The sequence below is a fragment of the Hirundo rustica genome, chromosome 1 (assembly GCF_015227805.2).
Source record: "Hirundo rustica isolate bHirRus1 chromosome 1, bHirRus1.pri.v3, whole genome shotgun sequence".
Lineage (NCBI taxonomy): Eukaryota > Metazoa > Chordata > Aves > Passeriformes > Hirundinidae > Hirundo > Hirundo rustica.
The window spans coordinates 89403283-89428311 of NC_053450.1; the positions used below are offsets into that span (position 1 = coordinate 89403283).

At 41.1% G+C, this 25029-nt stretch overlaps 1 protein-coding gene across 6 annotated transcripts in view; it reads left to right on the top strand.

The window, feature by feature from the left end:
• Positions 1-170: 170 nt before the first annotated feature.
• The window catches only part of SYCP2L (synaptonemal complex protein 2 like), a 28164-nt gene continuing 3305 nt past the window's right edge, over positions 171-25029 (top strand). For 2 of the 6 annotated variants that reach the window (XR_009208002.1, XM_058421125.1), the window contains exons 1-32: positions 299-435; positions 695-760; positions 1210-1347; positions 1435-1558; positions 2706-2806; positions 4063-4087; positions 5117-5202; positions 5321-5409; positions 5509-5543; positions 6268-6410; positions 6900-6952; positions 7319-7364; positions 8142-8234; positions 8324-8384; positions 8806-8954; positions 9796-9856; positions 12219-12313; positions 12746-12818; positions 12977-13022; positions 13660-13705; positions 14668-14756; positions 16254-16302; positions 17439-17494; positions 18095-18149; positions 18708-18864; positions 19986-20035; positions 20650-20746; positions 21178-21269; positions 21430-21493; positions 23070-23201; positions 23978-24102; positions 24582-24676. Coding sequence is in view for 5 of the 6 variants with exons in the window: in XM_058421125.1 (XP_058277108.1) it covers positions 737-760; positions 1210-1347; positions 1435-1558; positions 2706-2806; positions 4063-4087; positions 5117-5202; positions 5321-5409; positions 5509-5543; positions 6268-6410; positions 6900-6952; positions 7319-7364; positions 8142-8234; positions 8324-8384; positions 8806-8954; positions 9796-9856; positions 12219-12313; positions 12746-12818; positions 12977-13022; positions 13660-13705; positions 14668-14756; positions 16254-16302; positions 17439-17494; positions 18095-18149; positions 18708-18864; positions 19986-20035; positions 20650-20746; positions 21178-21269; positions 21430-21493; positions 23070-23201; positions 23978-24102; positions 24582-24676 (2549 nt within the window). In the remaining variant the exon portion in view is untranslated. Of the gene's footprint in view, positions 272-292; positions 436-534; positions 554-694; positions 761-1209; positions 1348-1434; positions 1559-2705; positions 2807-4062; positions 4088-5116; positions 5203-5320; positions 5410-5508; positions 5544-6267; positions 6411-6899; positions 6953-7318; positions 7365-8141; positions 8235-8323; positions 8385-8805; positions 8955-9795; positions 9857-12218; positions 12314-12745; positions 12819-12976; positions 13023-13659; positions 13706-14667; positions 14757-16253; positions 16303-17438; positions 17495-18094; positions 18150-18707; positions 18865-19985; positions 20036-20649; positions 20747-21177; positions 21270-21429; positions 21494-23069; positions 23202-23977; positions 24103-24581; positions 24677-25029 lie in introns of those variants that run through there. The other 4 variants (XM_058421124.1, XM_058421142.1, XM_058421132.1 and 1 more) reach the window with 4 other exon arrangements.

The window sequence follows — 25029 nt, forward strand, 5'->3', positions numbered from 1 at the left end:
GCATCCTCTCTGGTCCTAAGAGTACTGAACTTTTACCCTCAGCTGAGCACAATGAAGCCCCCCCGGCAACAGCACACTCCGGCTGTGGCCCCTCTCGGCCGAGAGCAGCCCCCGAGGAGGCTCCGGGTTTCTCTCTTGGCCCCCCGGGCTCGGCCGGGGCTCTGCCAGCGCCGGTGCCCGGGTGCGGGGGCCCGTCCCAGGCTCCGCACAGCTGCGGCTTTTTAGGGCGGGTGCGAACCCGGCTGCTTTCTCTTCTCCCCCCGCTGCTGAGGTAAAGGGTGAGGGTTTGCTGAGGAAAGGAGCGTGCTTGGAGCTGTGAGAAAGGCTGGCGAGGGTCTCCCTCCGCCCCGAAGGCGGCTGTGCCCAGCAGCGGCGGTCGCGGCCGTGGGCAGGGTGTGAGGCACCCCGCGCCTTGGCCGCCGCGCCACGGCCCAGGTGAGCCGCCACGGAGCGGGGGACACGCCGGCTCCCTGCTCGGCTTGGGAGGCGTGGGGGAGGTTTATGGCTCGGGTAATGCGGAAAGAAAACCAGCGTTTTGGGAGAGAGGAGATGTGTAAGTGCTCTTCACCTTTGGGGCAGAAAAAAACGTTTGGCTTTGATTTGGTTGGTTGGGTTTTCTTTTTTGGGGGAACAAGGAAAGAGGTTTTTTGGGGTCTTTCTTCCCTGTATTTTTCTCTTCCTTTTATTTTTAAAGGCAGAAAAAAGTGAAGAACGAAGTAGAGATGTGAGTGGCAATATGGCAGACAGAGCAGAAGGCTATGTAAGGATCTTTTAAATGCATCCTTATCTTTATCTTAACAAATTGTTATTTATGTATGTATTTAAAGATGCATTTCTTAAATGGATATGGCATGACTCAGAACTTCTAGTAATTTTATTTAACGTGGGAAGTGCAGAGGTCTTCTTAATATTTTCTTTAGCAAGTGGGAAGAAGTTATTTTAATTAGTTGTGAGACTTACGAAACTGGATATACTAAATTGCTAATTTCCTTACTACATGTCTTTTAAGATTATCCAATTTCAATGGTTCTGTCTTTTTTGGACATTAAGACTGATGTTTCACTTCAGATGTAGCAGTAAAATGAAAGTAGTGAAACCAACAATGTAAAACAAACAGAAACTTACAACTTTTAAAATAGCATTACAAGTATTTTGTCCTAATGCCCGCTTATTTTATTTGCTAATTGTTTTCTTCCCCTGCCTCTACAGCTCGAATCACTGCTCATTGATGCCTTTAAAGGGAAGGGGTTTCAAAAAATATGCGAACTTCTTCAAGAGAAGGAAGTAGAGCCTCCCCAGAAATACAGTGAATCTCTCTTTAACCAGCTGGACAAAGCACTGAGAAAGGCGAGTACCATAAATAATCTCAACTATCCTAACACCCAGCTCGGAGGGGAGCAGACTAATGATGCACAGCACTCTCTGTTTCTGTAGGAGCTGGACAAGAATGAGTTTGAGAATGTTTCACTGCTGCTGAAGTGTATTCAGCTCTATCTTAAGAGTGATCTTCAAGACGGGAAGAGCTTGTTTATTGAGAAAGGACTGGTAGCAAAGATAAGTATAATACTGCATACAAGTTACTAATGTGATTTAAGGTTGTTTGCATCAGACAAAGAACTCCAAGGAAGTGAGAGCTAAAGGATGGCTTGTTGGCCACACAGAAACAAACTATTTTTTAATATAGTGCATGAACTGAGTGGGCAAAAAAGTGCTTACTCTTTTATTGCTTTTGGTGTAGCAGCCAATTTTATGGCTCCACTTATTACCCGATTTAAAGGGTTGGGTTGTTTGAGGTTTTTTTTAAAGCTGATGATGGAAGGGGAGGATGAATTTCTATGTGTCTCATTAGTGAAATTATATAGGCTTTCTAAATGCATTTTAAATGCTCAGCAGAATACAGTTTTAGTAATAGAATTGATAACTAATTTGTGCTTTTATATTTTTAAAAATAGAGATATTCTTTATGAAGGTCTCTCTCGAAATATGTAGCAAACCAGATGCATTTAGTCTGCAATTGTGTTTTATCTTCTGGCACTATATTGGTTTCAGCTGGTAATAGTTGTAGTAGCCGAAATGCAATTGTGCTGAAGATGAGTAACACCTGGATCTAATACAGCTACCAGGGAACAGCCAACACATGCTTTCCATTAGCAGAGTTGTACTGGGGAATGCTTGGTGCAAAATAGTCTATTCCTGCCTTGTAGTTATGCTTTTTAAGGGATACAGTTGTTCAAAATTCATGAATGGAGATAAATTAATAAAACTTTTCTAGTCTGAGCTCTGTACTTCCATTGGAGCATAGATTTCTAGTTCACCGTTTGTGGGTGATGTTATGCAATGTTTAAAACCGTGAAGTATTAAAATATTTATGTTGGAAAAGCTTGAAAAATTTTGCAGTATTTTGCTGTGAGTTGATGTCCTCTAGAAATATCTACAGGAGTTTTGGTGCAGCTAGCAGCATGTACTGTGTCTGAGCATCACGAGTGGGTGCCTTGGAGGGCTAAGGGAGGGAACGGGGAAATGGCACTTTTCATGTCCTCCTAGCAAAATTTGAATTCCTTGAAGCCATGTAGCTTTTGACACAGTATGTGACTCTGAAGTTTAAGGAGTAAAAAACTCTGTAAGGTTTCCTGCAGGCATATATAGTTTAAGGATTATTAACTCCTCTTCCCAGTTTTTAACTCTTTCTTTGAACTTTTACCTAGTATCTTGGTTTGAAAGAGCAAGAGCATTTCTGACCGTCATCGACCCAAATGAGAATAAATTTTTGATGTTACTGCTTGAAGACTTCTTTGATTCTGCATTGGTATGTTTGTGCATTTAGGGGGACAGAACGGTTGCCTTTATTGGATAAGAAAATTATTGCCCACAAACAATTTCCTGATAGAAAATAAATAATTGCATGTACTTGGTGCCCTAGGGCTGAGCCTGGGACGCAGCCTAAGTGGTGCGGATGGGCAGTGTCCAGGCTAGGCTCTGGCTGAGATTTGACACATTCAGGAGAAGCATTTTCTAACTTGAAGTATTTGTTTTTGTAGAGAAATTTGCAAGAAATTCTGATGCGTTTTGTAAATAAAATCTTGCGAGCCAAAGCCGTCTTTAAAACTCGAGCTACTGACACTGAGCTGCACTTTACATGCAGACATGTTTGCCGAGGTGGTTGTGGCAGTTTGTTCCTACTCTGTTGAATCAGATTAATTAATTCTAAAGAATGATCTAACTTGCTTACAACTCTCATTCAGGTTTCAACTTTAAATATTAATGGCTTTAAGGGTGTTAGAGGCTTAGTGATGTAACATTTGTAATAGGAAGAACGCTTTTTAGCTTTTTTCCCCAAGCTGTTGCTCCCAGTCTTGTTGTCTTTACTTACTGGAACTGTGTCACTTTGTGCATCAGAATTCATATCAATACTTATGACTCTTTTTAGGAGTTCTGCTAAAAGATATTTGAGCAAAATTAAGCTTCCTTCTTTTTCTACTAACCAATTTGAAAATATAAAACACCCATCTCTTTCCCCAAAGATTTAATTTATTTGTCTTCCTGCTATGCTTCTTCCAGAAGCTTTCACTGTGGAGGAGAAGTATTTTGTGTTTAGGAGTTGTTTTTAATTTTTTAAAGTTCTTGTTTTTAATTTTCCTCAAGGGACTTTAACACCCTTCAGATACACATTGTGATTATCTAGTACTGTTGTGTATAAACATAAGATGTGCTTTTACATAGGCCCACATATGTAGTAAAAATAAGAGAAGGATGTCATGGTGTGGGTTTTCCAGGGAACCTGTAGGCACTGTGCTCTCAAGTGTTGCTGAAATCCCTGGGGGAGGTGGGTGCTTGGCTTCCTTTACCCTCCCTGCAATTGCCAACCTGTATGATCAGGGTGACCATACGTGACATACCTGGGTCAGGTGGCTTTTTCTGATGTGGGTACACTTCTGGTTTGTGTTATTTAGCATCTGAAAGTTGGGGGGTGGGGAAGGTATGCGAGAACAGCTTGGCACTTTGTGTGCTGCTCTTCTTGGGTGGTGGTGTGTTAATGAAGGCTTCTTTTACTCTTTCCATCAGGTGATTTGCAAATGCAGTAATGAAGGTCAGTATTTTTTTTCCTTCCATTCCTCAACATTCTTAATCTTGGGAGCATATTTCTTAATACTGCTTGAATTCTGTCCCCTTTCTCGTCTCTTCAGCTTCCTACTTCTTCCTCTCTGCAGGTGGTGTGTGTGGTGGTGTTTTTTTTTTTTTTTTTTAAATTCTGCTGATTTCTCTTCAGTTAATTTTCATTAACATTTATATACTGGAGAAAAAAAAGAAAACTTTTTCTGTTTCTCTTTGTTTTCTTGTTTTGTACATACTGAAAAAATCTGTCTCTAGTATCTTGTTTAAATGGTCATCAAAATGCATCAAGCATTTCACTTGATCAGAGTAAGTGACTTCTGAAAGGGGTTCAGGCTAGACAGTCTGTTCTTGCACCTCTGTTTATTCTGGCATCAGATGTCATTCTGTTGCTGAAGACAACCATCTCCACAGAATGACATGGTAACTCCTTCAGCCTTCTGAACTCAACAGAGGGATGTCTGCTTGTCTCATTCATTTCAACAGCAAAATTTTGTTCTGTGGCTGCAGCTGGCTTTACATTGGGGGCAGGGGGGAGCAGGTGCTTTCAGAAAATATCTGTGTTATCTGTGTAAAACTGAAGCATTGCCCTGTGGGTCAGGTAATGTGTGCTTATTTGTCCTTGCACCTTATTCTACTGGGAGCAGAGTGGCACAAGCATCTTCTGGTTAATACTTTATTGGTTTGCTCTGTTGACTTTGACAAAACCTGTGTATTCAGGTTTTCTCTTGTGGCTAGTAATTAGCTTCCCCTTTCTCTGCCTCTTTAAATAGTTACCCAGGTCAGAAGTTAGTGTGTCTGGAGCTGCCTTTTTTTTTTTTTTTTTTAAATGGAAGTTGCCAGTTCCCCTTTCTGTCTAGGATTAGATGATTGGAGGCTTTGTCTTAAAATGAGCTTACTCTTGGGGTGTTTTTATTCCTTCAATGCAACAAACTGTAGTTGCTTCAACTATTTTTATGTGGACACCAGCCCACTTCTAGCTGTACCTTTCAAATTATTTTTCTAGGGAAGAAAGAGCTAGTGAATTTATTTTTGCCTGAACTAGGGCGCCTTGTGACAGAAGCAAGACTTTGCTGTGCTCTGCATCTGGAGGTAAGATTCTTACTGGCAGAATAAAATTGGATACATTTATGTAATTAGATAAAATATGTGAAACGTTATTGATTTATTTTCCTTCATTTTCTACCTCTTCTCTTGTGGGGGGGAAAAGGCCTTGAGGACCCTCAACTCTATACTTGATGGTGTCCCACGGGAAGAGAGAAAGAAGTTCCCTCTCTCTGAGGAGATATGCTCACTCACGTAAGTGATTTTCCCTCCAGGTTCTGTACATGAATACTTTGTTCTCTGCATTAGGAGTTAGTTATTTCAATTTTAACTTGTGGCTTCATGCTGTTTCAGGAAAGACCTTGCAAAAACTGTACTGGAGGTTGGCGGTAAGAAGTTCTCCAGCTTGACTTCATCTGCTTATTTATTATAGACAAATCATAATTTAAATTATACTTCCCTGTCAGGAGATGATTTTTAGGGAGGAAAGTCAGATATGCTTTAGCAAAATATAAATTTAAAAAGTTAAATGCATCAATGTCTTCGCTCTTTTTGGTTGGTATTAGTAATGCATATTGACTAATCAGACAAGCTATACTTATTTATGTAGAAAAGTAATTACATCACCTTTATGTATGTGTTTACAGAACATGCTGGCTGTTAGTCTTAAAAAAACTAAATACTAATTGCTTTGCCATGATGTGGACAAAATTTAGTTAACAGGGTTAATGGCACCTTGAGTGAAGTCTTTTTTTGTTTTCTCCTAATAATAACGCTTTCTAGAGTATTGTCATGGTATATGGAACGTGGCCTAATCCTAGTGGGTTAGCGATGAGTCTCTGCTCCCGTCCCCTTCCCAAACCCCAAGGCCATCTCCCAGTGCACTCGTGGGTGTCGTGGTTTGCAGGGCTCCGCACCTCCATCTCACTGAGCTGCAGGAGCTGAGCGTGCCCGAGCCAAGGCTTGGCTGCCACCCTCCCTGTTCTCCTGGGGACACCGAGGCTTAGAGGATGGATGTGACTGTGTAGTATAAATTTGCAGGAGTAGCAATGCTATAACCCTCTGTTATGCCAGAGGGATGATATCCATCCTCTGCTCATGTTTACCCGGCAGATTATGACCTTCAGGTTGCCCTTTCAGAAGCACTTTGTAGGTTAATGATAAAAAAATGGAGGGATGACCTTGTTCACCACTGGTTTGAAGATAACTATCTTGCTGAAGCTTTCAAACAGATCAAGGATCGAGAATTTGAGACGGTGAGGGTCCTTATTTTGAAAACAACATACTTGATAAGTCTGTATAGGGGCTAGTTTTGGCTGAGTTAAGCCAGGGTGTCCTTGCAAGAAGTTCCTATAAGACTGATTTTATAAAAACACAGTTATTTGTGGATGGTATGTTTTACTTTTTTTTTTCCCTATTAATATGGTAAATATGAAATGACAAATTATTAAAATAGCTCCTACTTCTAAGTTATTTTACTGATTTAAAAATATAAATAATTCATAAATAAGTTAATTTGCGGGGTTTATATTTGAATTCTTACTGGTCTTAAGTTGGGTCCAACCTTTTGTAGTAAATTGAGTGTTTCTTCCCTTTAGTCTTTGGCATCCCATTAGCCAGTTTAAAGCTTTTAACTGGCCAATAGAGGTTACACAGCAAATAGCTATTCTACACAATAGAATAACTATTTGCAAAGGAAAAGTAGCTTTTTTTTTTTTTTAAATAATGTATCATTTATTTTGAAGGATTGCAGAAAATTTCTTAACCTGCTAAATGAAAGGCTTGGAGATAAAAGAAGGTAAGCTGGGAACCAACAGAATAAATTTGTGTTATTATTACTGCAGAGGGGAATAAATAGAAATGTAAAACGGGTTGGCTTATAGTAAAAAAAATATTTTGCATCACATGTGAAGAATGAAGGGGGTTTTTTTAAGAAGGAAACTTTATGCATTTTATGGTGATTCTTTTGAAAGTAAAATCAATGAAGATAATGCATCACTACTAAAATACTGTAGACTCTACCTTATCCCAGCTTAATTAACTTGTAGAAATTTTTAAATTATACTTTGAACAATAAGATTGGTTACTAATCTTATTAAAAATAAAATAATTGAAGTCAGACTCTAATGTTGAATGTTTCATGTGAAGTCTGCTTCTCTTCCAGAGTCTACTCGTTTCCTTGCATATCTGCCTTTGCTGACATGAATGAGGTAATAGCCCTTAAAGCTCTGGTTCCTCCACTACAGTGTTATGGCTGCTGAAATGTTGCTTTTTGTGGTAAATGTTTGGAGGTTTTTTCCCCTTGCCTCTTTTTCCTTGAAGAGCTCAATTTCTTGGAAAGTTGAGTGTAACCTTCTGTTCTAGCTGGAAAGTTTTCTTGTTTGACACTTAGCTCCCAACATACTGCTGCTGCTGACTTCGCTGTTGTATCAGCCAAGCGATAGAGGCAACGCTTCTCTTCATGGTGATGAGAGAAGAGAGTTCTAAAAAGAAACAGGAGGACAGGACAACACAGAGTCCTCTGGCAGAGCTGTTTCCAGACCGCCAGAAAACCACATTAGGCTGATGCTCCTGGAGAAGAGATGCAGATGCTGCAATTTGCTTCACTGGTCTTCAGCTGCATGAACTGTGGCACCATTCCTGATGGTCATATTGAATCAAACCCATGTGGATGGAAGCTGGTTCAACTGCTTCTGCTTATTTTAAGTTCTCAGAAGCAGAGCTTCCACATCTTCTTTCCTGGCACAAACATGCAAGCATTTGTGCATTGCCTTTCCCTTGGCTGAAGCAGAGCTCTGTCTGACATGGGTGTGTTTGGGTGAGGAGTGGGCTGGCATCCCACAGGGTGATCTGAACTCCTGTTTTTGCAAGGTGTACAGATAGTTACGTATGGTAATGCTTTGCAGTTTTGTCTCGTTAGAGAAAATTGTGACTGATACAGCGGTTTTGGGGCTTTTTGGGGAACAACAGTGCCACTCCCTCCCCAGGTGAAGAAGCCATCAGATGAGAAACTGGAGGAGTTTTGGATTGACTTCAATGCTGGCAGCCAGAGTGTGACTTTCTATGTGGATTGTGATGAGGTAACAGCAAAGCCCAGGTGGCCTTGGGTTAACCTAAGCTGGTGGGCACTCCCTCAGCCCGTCTGACACAATGGCTTTGGTTTTCAAAGGGAGCTCTTTGGGACTCTGTGAGGCTGTCAAAAGAGAATGTCAACAGTTACAGCGTGAAGGGTAAGACTTTTCCAATAGCATTATCCTGTTTGGTTGGGCGTCCATGAGACACATAGAGTAAACAAAAATCCCACCATCACCAAGGCGTTCCTATCTATTCTCGTCCCTCTCTGCCTTGTCCTTTGGTTATCCTGCACTAGCTCTGTTTGTTGGACTGTGTGTGGGCCCATTCTGCACAATAACCCCTGTCCTTACCCCAGCAGGACAGCTTGGGGTGTCAGTTTATAGTTATCCTTGGGGAGCAGCATAACCAAGACTCAACGGGGAAGACATGAGCGAACAGAGCAACTGGAAATGCGAGGGCAAGATGTAAAAGGCTGTTTTAAAAAGCCCAAATGCTTACTCAGACATTTTTGGCTTAACAGAAGAATGTCTTGATCTTAAAACAAATGTAATTGTTTGGTTTGTAATTTTTACACAGAGAAAGATAGCCAAAGGATTGTTAAAATTTTAATGAAGACACCCATTGCTCTTAACAAAACAGAAGCAACAAAAGTCAAACTGGTTTTCAGTGCTGAGTTTGAAATATTAAGCGTACTTAGAAAAGTCCTGGGAGAAGAAAAACTGATGGTAAGCTCTAATATGTGGGTTTTTTTCTTAACTATATTTTACACTGGACAAGACCATTCAGGTTTGTGGGATTTGTGTTTTGTGGTTTCTTTATTTTCTCTGTGCCTCTTTAATGTGTATTTGTCTTCCCACTGTGGATTTATGGCACTCTATATAGATGTTCTAAGCTTTGTCCTGGAAGAGAAATTAAGGGTTTAGGAAAGAAGTTTCAAGGTACTCAAATTTATGGTTTAAAAGCTGGATGGTTAAAATTATTTGTTAATTAATTCCTTGTGTTATAACTTTTCCTGAGTTTCTGAAGTAGAAAATAAAGCCTACGGCAGTTAATTGCATAACTTAAAGTATAAGCATGCTCTTACATACGGTTCCAAGTGTTACATCACAGAGGATGAGCAAATTGTTACACAAAAACCTGGAGGTGTGTTGATTAATGAAAATCTTAGACTGACTTTGTAGATAGGAGTTCAAGACAAAGAATAGAATACTTCTAAAACATCAAGGTTTTTTTATTAGCTAATGGAAAAACATAAGTTGTGTGTGATTTTTTTTTTTTTTCCTTTATTCCCCCAAATGTTAATATAGTTACTTTTTTTATTTGTAATTCATCCACAGTCTGTGGTGTTTGCAGAAAAGCTTATGTAACAGTAAATAACCATAGTATAGTGGTTGTTATTTGCCCTTAAAGGAGCCAAGGCCTTTCCAAATGATAACTCAATGACTATCCACTGATTTGTTGCTGGCAATTAGCAACTGTTACTTTTGTTATTAAGTAGCCAACTTTCCTAGATAAAGACTACTCTTTTTGAGGCTACTTTCACATGGGATTAATTCATACCAACAGCTAGCTGAGTCTGAAGATGAGACTGTCCATGCTGGAAAGGAAGCCATGCAGAATGAAACAGGTGATTTATTTTTTTTTTTAATTGTGTTATTTCACTAAATTTAAATACCTGTTTTCAAATTATCATTTTTACTTGTAGTCCACAGCTTGCTGTTAACTTCACTTAAAACAAATAAAAATAAAAATTAAAAAAAAAAAAAAAAAAAAAAAAAAAAAAAAAACAAAAAAAAAGAAAACAAGCAATGCCCAAGCTCAGTCTTTTATTGTTCCTGCCTTGTGAGCTTGGTGTAACTCTGCTTGTGACAGATGCCGAGTCCCTCCAGCCCAGGGAGCGAGGGCTGGGCACCATGGCCTTGTGCTGCTGGGGTTGCGTGGACAGGAGAATGCTCATGGAGAGAGGATCTGTGTGCTGGCAGGTGGCCTGGCAAGGCTCATTTCAGCTGCTGGCTGACCTCTGATGCACAGGGTGCGCAGAAGAGTTTCTCCATCTGCAGCTGAGGTGGGATGCACCCTCCTGTCCTCCCCTCTGGCTTGCCTGATGCCTGGTTTCTGGTTTGCCATGCCACGTGGGTGCCTGCAGAAGGGGGTGGTGGCCTCTGGCCTCCTGAAAGCACAGGTTCTCTTGTGGGCCAGTGCTTGCACCTTGGCACTTAACAAGCTCTCCTCTGTGCAGTGGGGTGCATATGGTGGGGCAGCCTCTACTAAAGCTTCCTGTAGGGAGGTGACTTCTGTCTTTTCTGAACAATGTAATGTGCTAGAAAATTATATGTTCCGGTCCCCAAGTGCAGCGAATGATGCCTTGGAGATGTCTGGAGCTGTTGTGGAAGACCAGCTGGGGGAGCAGAAGTGTTCACCAGCAATCCCTATTTGTGGGTAAAGGCGTGCAGCAGCCCAGCTCCTCTGCAGGAGGTGATATCTCCTGCTGCTGTAAATGCCTTATGCTGCAGGGCTGTATCTGTATGTGCCCCAGCTACAGAAGTAGCTGTCTGCCTTAAGGCAGGACAGGTTCTTAGCTACACCTGGAATAGCCTTTATTTCCTTATTCTCACCGCCCTACAGCCAATGCTTTGTGTTTCTTTGCACTGGGCACATTAAGCTTTCATCATCAAATGGTGGTGCTGCCTGTGCTGCCAGTGAACATCTCCTGCAAGGCATCTTCTTCCAGGATCATTTGGCAGAGTTTTATTGTGTTCTGAATTCAGTAGTTGTTGAGGTAACTTGGAGCCTGAAGTAGAGATGTGTCATATCTGTGTCTGACCCAAAGGAAGGTCTAAGCTAAGCACTTGCCAAGAAAAAAGCACTTGCCTTCTCATGTTCTGAAATTCTTCTGTAAGTCCCCACAAACTGTAGGTCACAGCCTTAAGGAAAAGCTGCTTAGAGCAGAAAAGCAGGAGGTGTGCGTGAACAAAATTGGTCTTAAAACAGGAAACACTTCCTCAGCTCAGCTTTGGAATCAAATTTTTTGGAAGGTGTTTTTTTTTTTTTTTTTTTTTTTTTTTTTTTTTCTTCCCTGTACGGTGGTCTTTTACCTTTGAAGCCTGGGATTTGTCCTTGCTCCAAAACTGGATGCATTTCATGTTTTAGAGTGGTTACTTTTTGTGTGGATCTTTTCTTGATTTAATTCACTTGACAGAGATTTCCACATCTTCTAAGGCTGTGAAATCACAGCTCTTTCTACTGCTACCACCCCCTGTCTCGAAAACAAACCAAGTTTGAAGAGTACTTAGGACAGCTAGCATTCTTTCTGTGACAATTTTTAGAAGAAATTTTTACTTTCCTCTAAGTTCCTGTGCATTTCAGATTTTTCCTGGTGAATACTTGAAAGAGCCACTTCTAGCTCCAAATGTCTGGGGCAGTAACTTCTTCAGCAGTCCTTCCCATTTTCCTCCAGTTAGAGCCTAAAATAAGCTAGAATTGAAGCCCCCCAGCTTCTGGAGATGCAGATGAGCTAGGAGTTTCTTTATCAGGAACCCATGGAGCACACGGAGGTGCAAGGTGGGCACTGCTCCTTGAAGCAGTCAAGGAGTACATAGGGCAGAAGGTACTTAATCTGCAATGAAACAAATTTTGCAGTGCCTGATAGAGATTCAGTGGAGGAAAATATAGATGGTGGAGTCAGACACAAAGGCTTGCTCCATGTCTTCCAGAGCTTAGGAGCCAACATAGCAATAGAAGCAGTAAGATGATAAACTTGCACACATTCATCCAGTATTGATGACCTTATATGTTGTTTATTTAGCACTGCAATCCTTCACTGGGTACTGTGAAAATACTTGGGTTTGTTCTGTTAAATGTGAGCTTGGGATGTGCCTAGAAGGTTGTACTGCTGCAATTTAGGCATGCATGTGTAGGAGTGGAAAGAATGGGTAGCGAGCGTATTCAGTTACTGCAATGACGTTCTCACCCCGGTTGCTGTTCTACAGGAATGCCCTCTAATGCACAGAGGAGGAGAGATCATTCAAACTCTGAGAACATGGAGACTCAAAAAGACAACTTGACCTCTCAGCACAGACAGCAGGTAACAGGCACTGTAGCAGTAAGTGTTTGGTGTATCAGGGAACAGTCCTTGTGCCCCCTTTCCTTTCCTAGTCTGCTATTTTTACAGGTGCGACTAAAACCTTCTCTCAAAGAAGACTGATTTGTATCTATTCAGCTCAAATACTTGTCTCCAGAGCTGAAATTTTGGCAAAGTTGTTTAAAAAAAAAAAAAAATCACTTTCATTAAATGCTCCTAGAAGTCAGCAACAGTTTTCACTTGTTCTTCTAAGAGGGGGGTGGGATGCTCTTAGTGAGAAACCTACAGCTTAAAAGCCTTTTATGTGCAGACAGTGATGAGCCTGCCATGCTGCTCTTGCCACAGGCTACTGCTGAAGCATCTGTTTCTAAAAACCCCCACTCTTTTTACTGATTGATCATATGCATGTTTTGTTCATGGTTTCATGTCTCCAAGAAGAAAATGGTCAACTCTGGTGTTGCCATGGTTACAGTGAGCCAGCAGACTGACCTGGATGATGCTAACCAAGGTCAGGCATGGCTCCCTTCACTACCTTAAATCTGACCCAGTTAAATGTCACCCAGGTGACATGCTGAAGGCTCTGCTTTTCTGGGTCTTACAGCAAAAGTAGATAACGTTTCACAGTAGCTCCAGAGGGTAAAACTATAGTTTCTTTCCCTTCTTCAGAAAAGAACTCCAAAACTCCATCTCCAGGGATGAAAGCTAAGCCTAGGTGAGTGTCCTGCAGACGGAAAGTCGCAAGGTGTATTTTTTGTGGTTTGTTTGTTTTTGGTGGTTTTTTTTTTTTGTGTATGTGTTTGGTTTTTTGTTTTTCTCCTGGCGTTTTAATGCACGTAATTTTGAGGTTATTTGGTCAATTACTAAATTGAAGATTCTGTTTTGCCACGTGGACATCAAGGCTGTTTGCCTGGCGTTACAGCACTTTGGAGTTGCTGAATGGGGATGTTTGGTTACTAGATTGGCAGCTGCTTTGGTGTGACTTTTCTTCTTGTCATGGATTTAGTCTGCATGCAAGGTGAGCCCACAGCTAACTTACAGGGGGGTTAAACTCCAGCTGTGAAACCTGAGCTTGCCAAATGTGACATGGTTCATAACAGGGACTGTGACTCCGTAAAAGATGATGGGAATTTAAATTCACTCTTTCTTTTTCTCAGACCTTTGCAGGACAGAATTTCTAGTAGTTAGGGAGCTGGATTTCTCTAGAACTATTAATTACCTTTCTTCCCTACATGTTAAACTATTGCTTTGGTGATAATTGGTGCAAGTTGTTTATATTTTTTCCCCCTAGTACTTCACAAACATTTTGGTCTTTAGATGAACAGCTCCCTCACGTGTCCTCTTGTTCCCAGTGAGAAGCCCCTAGAAGAACAACCTATGGATGAGCCAATACCAACGGTATGTGTGCCTTGGGGGTCCCCCTGAGTGAAGGGGTGCAGGGTGGGGAAGAGACATTCTGGTAGAGTTGCAGGAGAAAGCTGGGATGAGTTGACCCCCTCATGCCGTTGAGTGGTGTCCTGAGCCCACAGACAGTCACTGCTGATGTGCTGCTCCACTCAGCACCAGGAGTGAGCTGCAGAGGCAAAAGCTGCCAGCCTCATTCCAGAGGGGCCCGGCCAAGTGATTCGAGCTCATTGGAGTTTATCCAGCACATATACAGCCCCAAAGCAGTGTGGTGTGCTGGTGTCCAGGAGTACAGTGGTGTGTGGGACACATTTACAAGTCACAGGACTTAGCACACTCTCCTCAAGAGGGGATTTTTGTTTCCAGAATAGAAGTAAGTCTTGGAAGTCTACAGATGTGTTGATTCAGTTTTGTATCTGGGCTCTAATGACTCTCTCATGTAGGAACTTGCAACCTGGGCAAATTACCAAGTAACTGAGAGTCATTTGTAGTTGCACTTGGCAAGTCTTATTGGTGTGTCCATGTACTTAAAAAAAAAAAAAAAAAAAATCAGTGCACTATGTGAGAAGAATTAAATTCCCAAAGCAATATTTTTGAGCTTAGGTACATGCATAAGAAATCACATTTTAGACTTGTTCTTGGGATTATGTTTCCAGGTGCTGGTGCTAGTTTCATGGTTTTTAAATATATATAGTTTTTACTACCAGTTCAGTTGTTTTTCAGCACTTGCCCACTGTACAGTGAATTCAAAGCTTTTGAGCTACTTTTTCTCTCCCCACCCTCTTGACCCCACAATTTCAGCTCTGTGAGTCCCATACTTTGTGGTAGGAGAGTACTGCAGGCAACAGTTGCACCTGGAAAATTGTTGTAGAGGGAGGAAGGAAGTTTTCTGGCATTTTTCTCTGCTTTTGGCAGGCTCTAGCTTCAGAACATGACTTTGGGTATTGTTGTTTCAGATACTGCAACTCTCTCCTTTACCAAAGGATGCTACCAGCAAAAAGAGAAACAGGAAAACAAATTTGGCCAAGAAGAGGGCTGGTAGCAGGTATGACATACAAGCCCTGTGCCCATGCAGGAATTGGTGTACCAAGTCATTTTAGGCCTTTTCTAGCATCCCTGTGCGAGGCAGCCTGACTACCTAGAACAGGCAGTAAAACAGGTTTGAGGATGTGAAGGGTCATAACTTGTCTCTGTGGAACTTTTTGGGTCCCCAAAGTGATAAAGATCTCAGAAGCTAACCCTAGTCTGCCAAAACTGCCCTCCATCCCTGTGGTACTATGTCATGGCATGTTGGCTTTTTCCTTGCCCAGCCCTAAACCTCCAGTGAGTTGAGTTCTGAGCACTAGCTTCTTTGACAAATATTTAAGGTTTCTCCAATATTGTCCCAGTACCTTGGTGTCATGTGTCTTAGGGTTTCAGGATGGACTCTTTCTGAATTTGTCCCCTTCCCCCACTCTCACACATCTGTCTGTTTAAAGCTGGGGGTACTGCAGGAAGAAGCATTTGAGATTTTGGAGGCTGTATGCAGCCTGTGGCACTGAAAGTCTGCCTTGTTGAGCCCTCCTCCTACACTCTGCCAAGCGTTGCGTTCAAGTTAATGCCTGCTGCTGAGCAGGAGGGCAAATTAACTGTGAGTGAGGATCTCTGCTGCCGTTCTGGGGCTTCCGTGGGGTTCCTGTTTCAGCCTGCTGTCTCTTAGCTCAAAAAACCTCCCCAAACCCCAAGTGCTTAGATGATTTTTTTGACTGACTGTAGGTAAGAATAAGAACTTGACACAGGGCTTCATGAAGTTTTTTGTTTTGTGTTTTTAAAGACAATTTGATGCAGCAAATACCGCTTTTAAAACAGGAACAGCAGCGTAGAAGTTGAGAGGTGAAGCACTTCTTAGCTTGGTCATTCTGCTCCCTCTAGTGTTTCACCTGGAAGGGAGCATTTCCTTCTTTCGGAAAGCTTTGGCCAGGATCTCAGTTCTTTAGTCTTTCCGTTATTTTACTAGTAAAAAAGAAGATGTACTGTACGTTGAGCAATTGTTGTAGGATTTTTTTGAAATAGTTACGATTTGGAGAAAGCCATAAAGGTACAGTTAAGTTTAAATGTTGGAAGACATGAAAACAAGATCTAGATGTACACAGAGAAGAGATTTGAGACCAAATATTAAATAAATATTAGAAAAGAGAATTTATTGGAATTTTTAAAATGCTTCTCATTTTATATTTCCACTCATTACCTCTTCCTACTATGTGCTATTATCAGTAATGTGAGAAAAAAATATCCTCTACATAGGAATAGGTTAATTTCTATGTTTAGAATATTTCTTAAACAAGTTACTATTAAAAGAGGGAGAAACAAGACAGAAAGCAATAGGACTACATAGAAAGGAGTCTTTTTTAGAAGCTTAGGAAACAGAACTTTCAGGCATATAAAGTTTCTGAGGAGAGGGGGCTCAGAAAAAAACATGCTATGGCCCCCCTGTTCTTAATGAAATTCTATAGGGCAATCCTTCACTGTTTTATGTCACTGCCATATTTATGTTGTCTTGCAGGAAGGAAGTCTATGACTTTGAAAACTCAGACTCCTCAAGTCATGAAAAGGTAAAGTTGAGACAGAAGCTCAGCACCTAATGGAGTAGTAGCTTGAAGCAGGGCACATCATTTGCTGCAGAAATGCTCTAGGGATGGACACACTGTTATAGCAAGACAGACAACTGGGAATCTGAGATTTTTTTTGGTTTTGTTTTCTCTGTATGGTGGGAATGGATTTTTTTTTTTTTTTTTTTTTTTTTAAGGTGGCAAGAATGCTCATCACTATGAAAATTTTGTGGTGGGTAATGTGTGATAACACCAACAGATATTTGAGCTGTTGCTTCAGTGAGGCTGCGGGCTGTCTCTGATGGAAAGCCAACCTAACCTCTGTCTTTTCCTGATTGCTGAGCACCTACTTTGTCCTCCTAGGCTAAACAGAAGAGACTGAAATCCACTTCAAGCTGTGCTTTGCAAGCTGAAATCCCCTGGTTAAAACACAGTCCTTACAAAACTTTTGTTGCAAATTCTGCTTGACTTACGTTTTCAGACTCTCAAAAAAAAAAAAAAAAAAAAAAAAAAAAAAAAAAAAAAAAAGGAATAAAAATGAATCACTTTGAAACCACCTCGTGTGGGTGTTCCCAGGAATCTGTGAACCTGCTCCCGATGCCTTCCATCAAAGTGGCTGTGCTGGACGAACATTTTGGCTTTCAGCCTCTTCCCTGATGTGGAGGCTGTCACTGGCGCCTGCTAATTGCGAGGCAGTGGGTACTGGAACACGCCGAATTTCTCTGTATTATAAACTGGACGTGGCCCGATCCTTGCTACTGCCACTGGGTGTCAGCATAAATCCCTGCTCCACGGCACCCTGCCCCGGTGCCAGCAGCCTGTCCCAGGGCTGTCCAGGGGCCCCGCGCCGTGCTTACAGCGCTGCTGCCAGCGCTGCTATCGATTCAAATGACAGGTCTGGTGATGCTGGTGCTCTAAACGAGCATTGTTCACAAACCAAGCAAAAGAGAAAGGAACTATGACTAAGGCTTAAATGTTTGTCTATTGTAATTTCTGACACTGTTTCAATCAACAAATTCCATTCCATTAAAAACCGGAGCAGGTCTTCTAATCCGTTTTCCTTCTGAATTCTGATATGCTTTCAATATGTGGAGTATTTTATGGGGCAACTGGACTCTAAGACAACTTTCTGCTTGCAGGTGGCTGAAGCCAAAGGAAAGATTCTTGCCCAGAAAATTTCTCCCCAAATTCAGAGGTACAGGATTATACATTCAGTGTTTATTAACCTTTTGCTATGAATAAGCATTCATACTTTGGTTAAGATCATTTAAGTTAGGATCCAAAAGGCTGTGTGATTTTTCTAACACAGTAGTTCCTTGCTTAGCTACCATGCTATCTGCAGGTGTTATTTATACTAATGCTTAAATTAGTACCTGAGAATATAAAGATTACTGGAGAGAATAGTGACTCCTGTAAACTTTGACAATAATAAGATTTTAACTCTTAAAATCATCTTTTCCTGACCATATGCCAAAATAACTGATTTAATTTTTATAAAATCCTTGAATTCCCTGCCTTGCTTTGGCTGCCTTCCAGTCATAGCAAGCTACCAAGTACTTGCCGCCTCTAAGTATGCAGATTAATTTTTATTTTAAAAAGTGCTGATTTCTAGATATCTGAGTTGCTACTTTCAAAATCCAGGCAAAGAAAAATTTGGGTCTTTAACAGGTTGGTTCTTCTGCTGATCTCTTAAGGGGCATCCTGACAGTTCATTTGTCTGTGCCCATTCTGCAGTGCTGTGGTGTGTTATTGCTGTGTTTGCTACTCTAATTTGGGTCTTCGTCTTACTTGGCAGGACTTACGAAACAAGAAGCAAGAAAAAGGAATCAAACAATGCTGGGAGAAGGCAGGTAGGTTGTCTATGCTTTTGCATCCCTAGAGTCTTTGGTTGTTGCCTATTTGAATGCTGTGTATATCTCCCTGTACAAATCTGTTGCACCCATAAAGAAGCTGGAGTTTAAGGCCTATCCAGTGCAAAGGTGGAGGAATGTGGTCCTGGTAGCCTCTAAATACTGCCTGTTGTTTTGAAAGCAGTGCTCAGGACGCACCACCACTGCCAGACCAGCTAGTGAATATGGTCTGTGTTACCTGTTCCCCCTGATGTGCTTCTGGATGCAGCTCAGACATTCTGAGCCTTTCCTCCTTGTAAGAATGCTCTTATTTTAGGCATAGGAGAGAGGGAGAGGCAAGTTTTTTTTTTTTACTCTAAAACCCCCTTGCCGGCAAAAGGCAAGCATCTGCCTCTTAGTATTTTTATACATCTGTTTCAACAGCTGGCTGTGGTTGTTTTGGCAGATTTCACAGCTTTACCTGTTGCACTGTGGGGAGGAAGAAATGGAATAACTTAGTAGCAGCTGAAATGGAACGGCTGAGAGGCTTGAGTGAACAGGACTTAATTGTGTCTTTAGTCCAGTTACAGGAAACATCTTTTCTCTGAAAGCAACAATGAGAATACAAGCCCTGCTCAGAGCGAGAAAAGCTGGATCCTTGACTCTCAGATACAGCTGGTGCCAAAATCTGTCGACTACACCCGAAAAAGACCTAGAGTGAGAAGTAAATTAAAAGGTAAGCTTAGCCTCCTACAGACACTTAGCAATAGATGATGTACTGCACTGCAGAGAAGTAAATGCTGATGATTGTTTGGAAAAGGAGAGTTTGGTCAAATCCTGGCTCTCCTGAGTGGGGGAGAGCAGACTTTTGAAGCCAGCAACAAGATGTGCCCCATGGAGGGAGGAGATGCATTGCACACCCTTGTGAAGGAACTGGGCTCCTGCCTCTTTCCCAAATTAGGATTCAAATGTCCGGGTGGAAATCTGGCACCTAAACAAACTGTGTAGGTGCAGCCCTCTGTGTGATGATGTTGAAGAGCCCATGGGTCCTGAGCTGATGACTCTGTTGGTGCTCTTGAGCACATTAGGAGGAAGATCTCTGAAACTACCACAGCTCCTCCCTGTAACTTTCCCCTCCTCATCTCCCCAGAAACACCATTGACTTGCCAAGTAAACCTCGAAAAACCTCACAGGTTGCAGACCCAGGGCATTCTGCTCCCCTGTTTATGCAGTAATAATCCAACTGTCCTCTGAATGTCAGATGTGATTATCTCTGATAGTATTCTCTGCTTGGGCTTGACCAGCAGCAGGCCACCCCTGCAGCTGTGCTCCGGGGCTGTCTGCTGCTGTGACCGCCAAATGGAAACCAAATCGCCCTGAATGAGATGGAATGTTTCTCTCCCACTCATGGGGAAATGATGCTTGCTTAGCATCATTGGAATCTATTGGATTCTGTATGGATTAAAAAGCAAAAGAAGAAGAAAGTTGAGCTTCGAAATATTCTTTATGCTGGGTTTCCAGGGCAGTTGTTCTCACTCCAGTGTCAGCCTACATGTCGGGCCTGGGGACTGTCATATAAGATGCCGAGTCTGTCCTTTGTGGTTTGGTGTGGGGTTTGTTTGTTTGTTTGTTTTACTTTTTTGGCTTCTTTGGATGCACTGAGTTGTGTAGGTTTGCATCGTTGCATCTGTCTTTGTTAAAGAAAGATGGTTTTTTGAAAATTAATGGAAGTAAAGTTTTATCTTGTAATTGTTTAGGAAGCCAAAACTGAAAAGTTTGCCTTGTGGCTAACTCAGTTAACTGGGTAAAGTACATACTTTGCATTGCCAGTAACCAAGGAAGCTTTTCTTCTTGCAGTGCTTCCAGTATCTTCTGCAAGTAGTGGCAGCGACAATGAGTCAAAGAAGGTAAGGAGGTGTCATGGTTTAGCGCCTCAGATTTAAAAATGTAAATTGTATACTAATGAGCAAGAATTAAATAAACTGGTGTTATTTTAATTCTCAAATGTTCTGATGGAGCCATTTGTCTGCTAAGTGCTGTTGAGACTAACAGACGAGATCTTAGGAAAATGTGTGGTAAACTTCATGTTAAATGCTGCATAAGAAATATATATCTGTTTGTCTGTATATATATTTGTACATACATATTTGAAATAGAGAAAGTCTGGGAAAAAAATCTCCAGAACTAGTAGTCACACTAGAAGCTTTTATTTTCCCCTGGAAAACTTCTCTTTCTTGACTACAATGCTTCTATTCTGCTTATGAAAAACATCATCAAATAAACATTTACAATGTCTAAAGGTGGAATTCTTGCATGCATTGAACTTCAGGGCACGGGTCTCCTTTGGTGCTGGATAGAGCCATCAGTGTGTCAGACATATTTTAAATATGTATCTACTCTTAGTATATTTAAAAAACAAATCAGTCATCAAAAACTCTCCCCTCAAAACAACACCCCAAAACAACACTACTTCTGTAGTAATGTTTAAATAATGCTTAAACCTTTTTTTTGTTTGTTTTAGGAGGGAGAATCAAGGCAAAGAGCTCAAAAGCAGACACTAAAGAAAAAAGGCACATTGAGCTCCAAGGAAGATGATTTACCCACAGTGAATTTGGCTGGTACTTTTATTTTAATCTTCAGTGCATTAAAAGAGTTTTGATACATGCAAGTCTGTACTTTTGGGATGAGCTTTTTGGTCCTGAGTTTTTCTTTTTGATTTTGTCTCTTTTCCTTCACATTTTTTCCATAAATATTTGCCTTGTGATATTTCTTTATAATGGCTATGGGAGGTATATACTGTCTACGTAGATAGTCTCTTGCGCAAGGAGAAGATAAGCTGTTGCTCTTGAGAGGTGAAGGAATGAACTTAACTGACAACCACCAGGAAAACAGCCTTTGGACTGAGTCTAAGCCATCCCCTCTTCCCTGTGTGATGAGATAAAGGAGCGGGCAGAGGGCTTGGGGTTTATTTTCTGTGTCGTTAAATTGAGATTTCCAGTCAATACAGGATTCAGACTCTGTTGCTTGTGTCATTTATTTTCTCACACAGATGAAACACACTCAGAGGATGTTGGAGGGAGTCCACTACTACTTAGTTTGTCTACCAGGAGCCCTTCCAGTAGCGTGGAGAAGACCACACAGGTGAAGAATGCAGTGCTTAGCCTCCTTCCAGTCTGCTGTCAGGCTACCTCTGCCTGAAACCAGTGTATCATGTCCCTTTGCTTCCCGTAACATGACAAGACCCTGGCAGCTTTGTTTGCAGGGTGGGTACCTTCTTATTTTGTTTTCTTTCTCTCCTCAGGAGTTTCATGGTACAGCGGGTAAATTATCGAGAGAGGAAGAAAGTACCAAGCGGAAGGACTCAGGTTTGTTACTCTTGATAATGTGGAAGGGTTGGTTAAAAGCAGAAAGAGGCGATGCCAAAGCTGTTATTTCCTTTCAAAGACAAATTAACACTGGCTTTTTTTAGTTTTTTTGGTTTGTTGTTTTGTTTTGGTTTTTTCTGAATCCTGTTTCTCTGTTTTGTATATCATGACAGATTGTGGTAAGATACTTTTACATATGTTCCTGACTTCATTACTGACTCTTAAAACCTGTCCTTGATTACAGGGGGACTTGTAGTGTAGGTGGGAATTTACAAGCTAATGACCCAAGAAACACACAAAAGATGATTTTTAATGTTTCAAAAATGGACTGCAATTTCAGTTTAAACAAAACAAGCATCTTTTCAAGTTGTTGATTTTCTTTATACCCAAGAACATAGGTGTAAACCACTACTATAAGTATTTGTTAAATGGAGAATTGGATAATGCTTATTACTGCTGTAGCTTTTTTAATAGGTAAGTGGCACTTCAGGATCTTCATTTTTAAATGAAACTCAACTTCCATAAACTAACTCAAAAGTTCAGCACAGTTTCTTTGTGGTTGGAAACAACTGAACTTCAAGCAAGTCAAGCAGCAATGGGTTGTTTTCGTCCTAATAATTCTCAGTGCTGGTGTAGTTCTAAGAGTCTGAGTTACTGTTGTGACTACGAAGTGAGTCGCTGAAGATTTGGTCTCGGCCAAATGCATCCCTTTTCTTGTGAGCTGGCTCTGTTGGTGTTCCTAGTCTATCTTTTACCTGTCCAACATTTTTGGAATACACCTTCACTGCAATTACACATCTGTTTAATTTGGGGTGAAGATAGGTGCCGAAGACTTCATTTTTATCACTGTTTGCTGTACAGCCTTACAACTGGAGAAGAGCTGTTACCATGCACAGGCATGAGCAGGGTTATGCTCAGAAGTTCCAGGTGTGGTTTCTGACTGTTTGAACTCTCTGTGAACCCTAAATCTATTTCAGGGTTCTTCCACTGGTCTGACTGTCCCCCTTGTTCTGGGTCCCACCACCTTCAATTCTGCCCTGTGGAGACTCCAGGGAGATGATTTGTCAGACAACTTGCTGAGTTCAGAAAAAGTGCACAGTGAGACAAAAGGAGGAGGTCTATTTTGTTTCTTTAAATTTTAGCAAATTTCCCCTAAAGTAGAGGCTACAGCTTTGATTTGGATTGTTTGGATTGATTCAATTTTCTTTTCAAAAATTTTTTTCATAAGCAGTTTGAGAGCATGGGTTGGAAAAGAGGATGGGAAGAAGCTGGACACCAGAAATTTTTGATGGTTAGAGTAGCAGGCCAAGAAAGGAAATTATCTTTAAGATGGAGATGTGGAAGCTTTCCAAATACCTGTATAACACTAGGCAGGCTAGTTCCCTGCTTTTGCGAGGGAAGATGCATGCAGGTGAAGTCTTATTCTGTCCTGTGTGATGCCAGACCATAAAATGAGGCTGCTTCCTTTTCTGAAGAATGGGCAATTCCAGTGGTGGTTTCTCCTTGAGCAGGCACTGTCATGTACCTCATGCAAAAGAACAGATTTCTTCTGAAACTTCTTCTGTTCTCTTTCTAGATACATTGAGTGACACTATCATAAAAAAGCCTAAATTTTCTACTTTGGAGGAAAATCACTTGCCCTCTGAGATTAACCATACACCAAAGAAAATTTCTGATTTAGTAGAAGGGGAAGTGGAGATCCAGAAAGGTAAAATCTGGTTTATAACTAAGGTGAAGGGCTTAAATGCTTTCAGCTTTTCTTTTCTTGTGGTAGAAATCATAGTCACATGGAAACTTGGAGATGTATTTGTTGAGACGCCAACTTTTCCAAAATCAAAAAAACAAAATTAGAAGGAGGTACTGCAGCACTGGCAATGACAGTGGATACTGTGTATGTAGAGGTGTGAATAAGGAAATTTGGGTTCCACTAGTCAGCTGCTCCATGACATCCACACTTCCTAGTCTATCTTAATAGTGATTTTTTTCCAGAGCTATTAAAAAACTATCGAACACAGGAGCTGGAAAAAAAAAAAAAAAAAAAAAAAAAAAAAAAAAAAAAAAAAAAAAAAAAAACCACAAAAAAAAAACCATGCAGGTAATGGACAAAGTAACTGCAAAATACTGCTAATTCTGAGCACGAGAGGATCAGGCTTTCCCTGCAATACACAAGTAGAAGACAGAAAACAGTGGTGGCCTGACTATTTTTCACCTTTATTCTCTGCATTTGCCTCAGTATCTGTAAATAGCTCTTTGTGTTGCTCTATTGTGCCTGTCCTTCCCTGCTGCTCTCTAATAAGTATTTCTCTGGGGATTTTTGAGCCAGTTTCCCTCCTTCTTGTGAGCTCCAGAAAAACAACCCCCAAATTCCAGCTCTGTAGCAGAAGTTATTGCTCACATGAATGATGATCCCTTCAGCAGCAGCAAGGTTAATATTCCAGGAAGTCTTCCAGCAATGGTGGTAACTGGGCATGTACTTCCTCCTAGGTCAGGAAATGGATGATAGCCTAGATGATGTGTTTTTTCCCAAGATGCTCCATGAAGACTTGAGTGATTCAGGAGTGATTTTTGCCTTTGAAAACTTTATTGGCCAGCTGAAGAAATTGTTCTGGGTAATGTGAGCTCTTTCAACATGTGTGGTAATTGATCACGTTATGTCAAATCACCTTTTTATCTCAGGGAGAGTTGGTGCAAATATTACATCTTCAGTTTGTGTTCAAGAGTAGGGCTTTAGAGGCAGTGTTTGTTAATCTGGAGCTCTTAGAAGTATTCTACAGAAATATTATATTCTGAGAAGTGTTACAGGGAAGGCATAAAGGGAATTTTAGGTTGTTCTTAACACTGCCCTGAGGTCACATGGGTTACATCGAGGCTTGTTGGTGTAACTGTTGTGACTGAGTTAAATCAGATCGCATCTGCAGCACCAATGCGTGTCATCTTACTGCAGATTAAATTTGATTTAAGATGGTTTCTGCTAAGATGAATGGAAACCTGCAGAGGAACTTGTTTTCCAGGGAAAGATTTTGTAAGCTAGACATCTAGGTTTTGGCTTGAGCCATTGTCTGTCTCTAACTGTGCATCCCATGGCTAGTCCCGGTACAAAAGGATTGAGATCAACACACAGGATGCCCTGAGATCTTCAGAGAAGAATTTGTCTGCCCTGCTGAACCAAATACACAAGTGTAGGTGAGTGGTCTGTGGTTTGGTGCTGGCTAAAAACAGCTCCAGTTTAGTGTCAATTTTGGTTGACAGGGAAAGCCAACCTGACAGTTGGTTATTGCACTTATTGTTTGTATGGCAAAATAGCTTGTGTGTGTCTTTTTTTTTTTTTTTTTTTTTTTGCTTTTATGCAAGAAGAGTTTCAGAAGTATAACTCCTGTGATTGATCCTAATTTTCCTGTAGGAGGAGAGGATGGGTTAATTAATGCAAAGCCAGCTTGAGTTACAAGCAGTTGATGGAGCAGTCCTTGGACTGTCTTCTGGTTGTCATCAACTTAGTAGCTTCTCTTTCTAAATCTTTTAAGGAAGAAGCCAGGGTG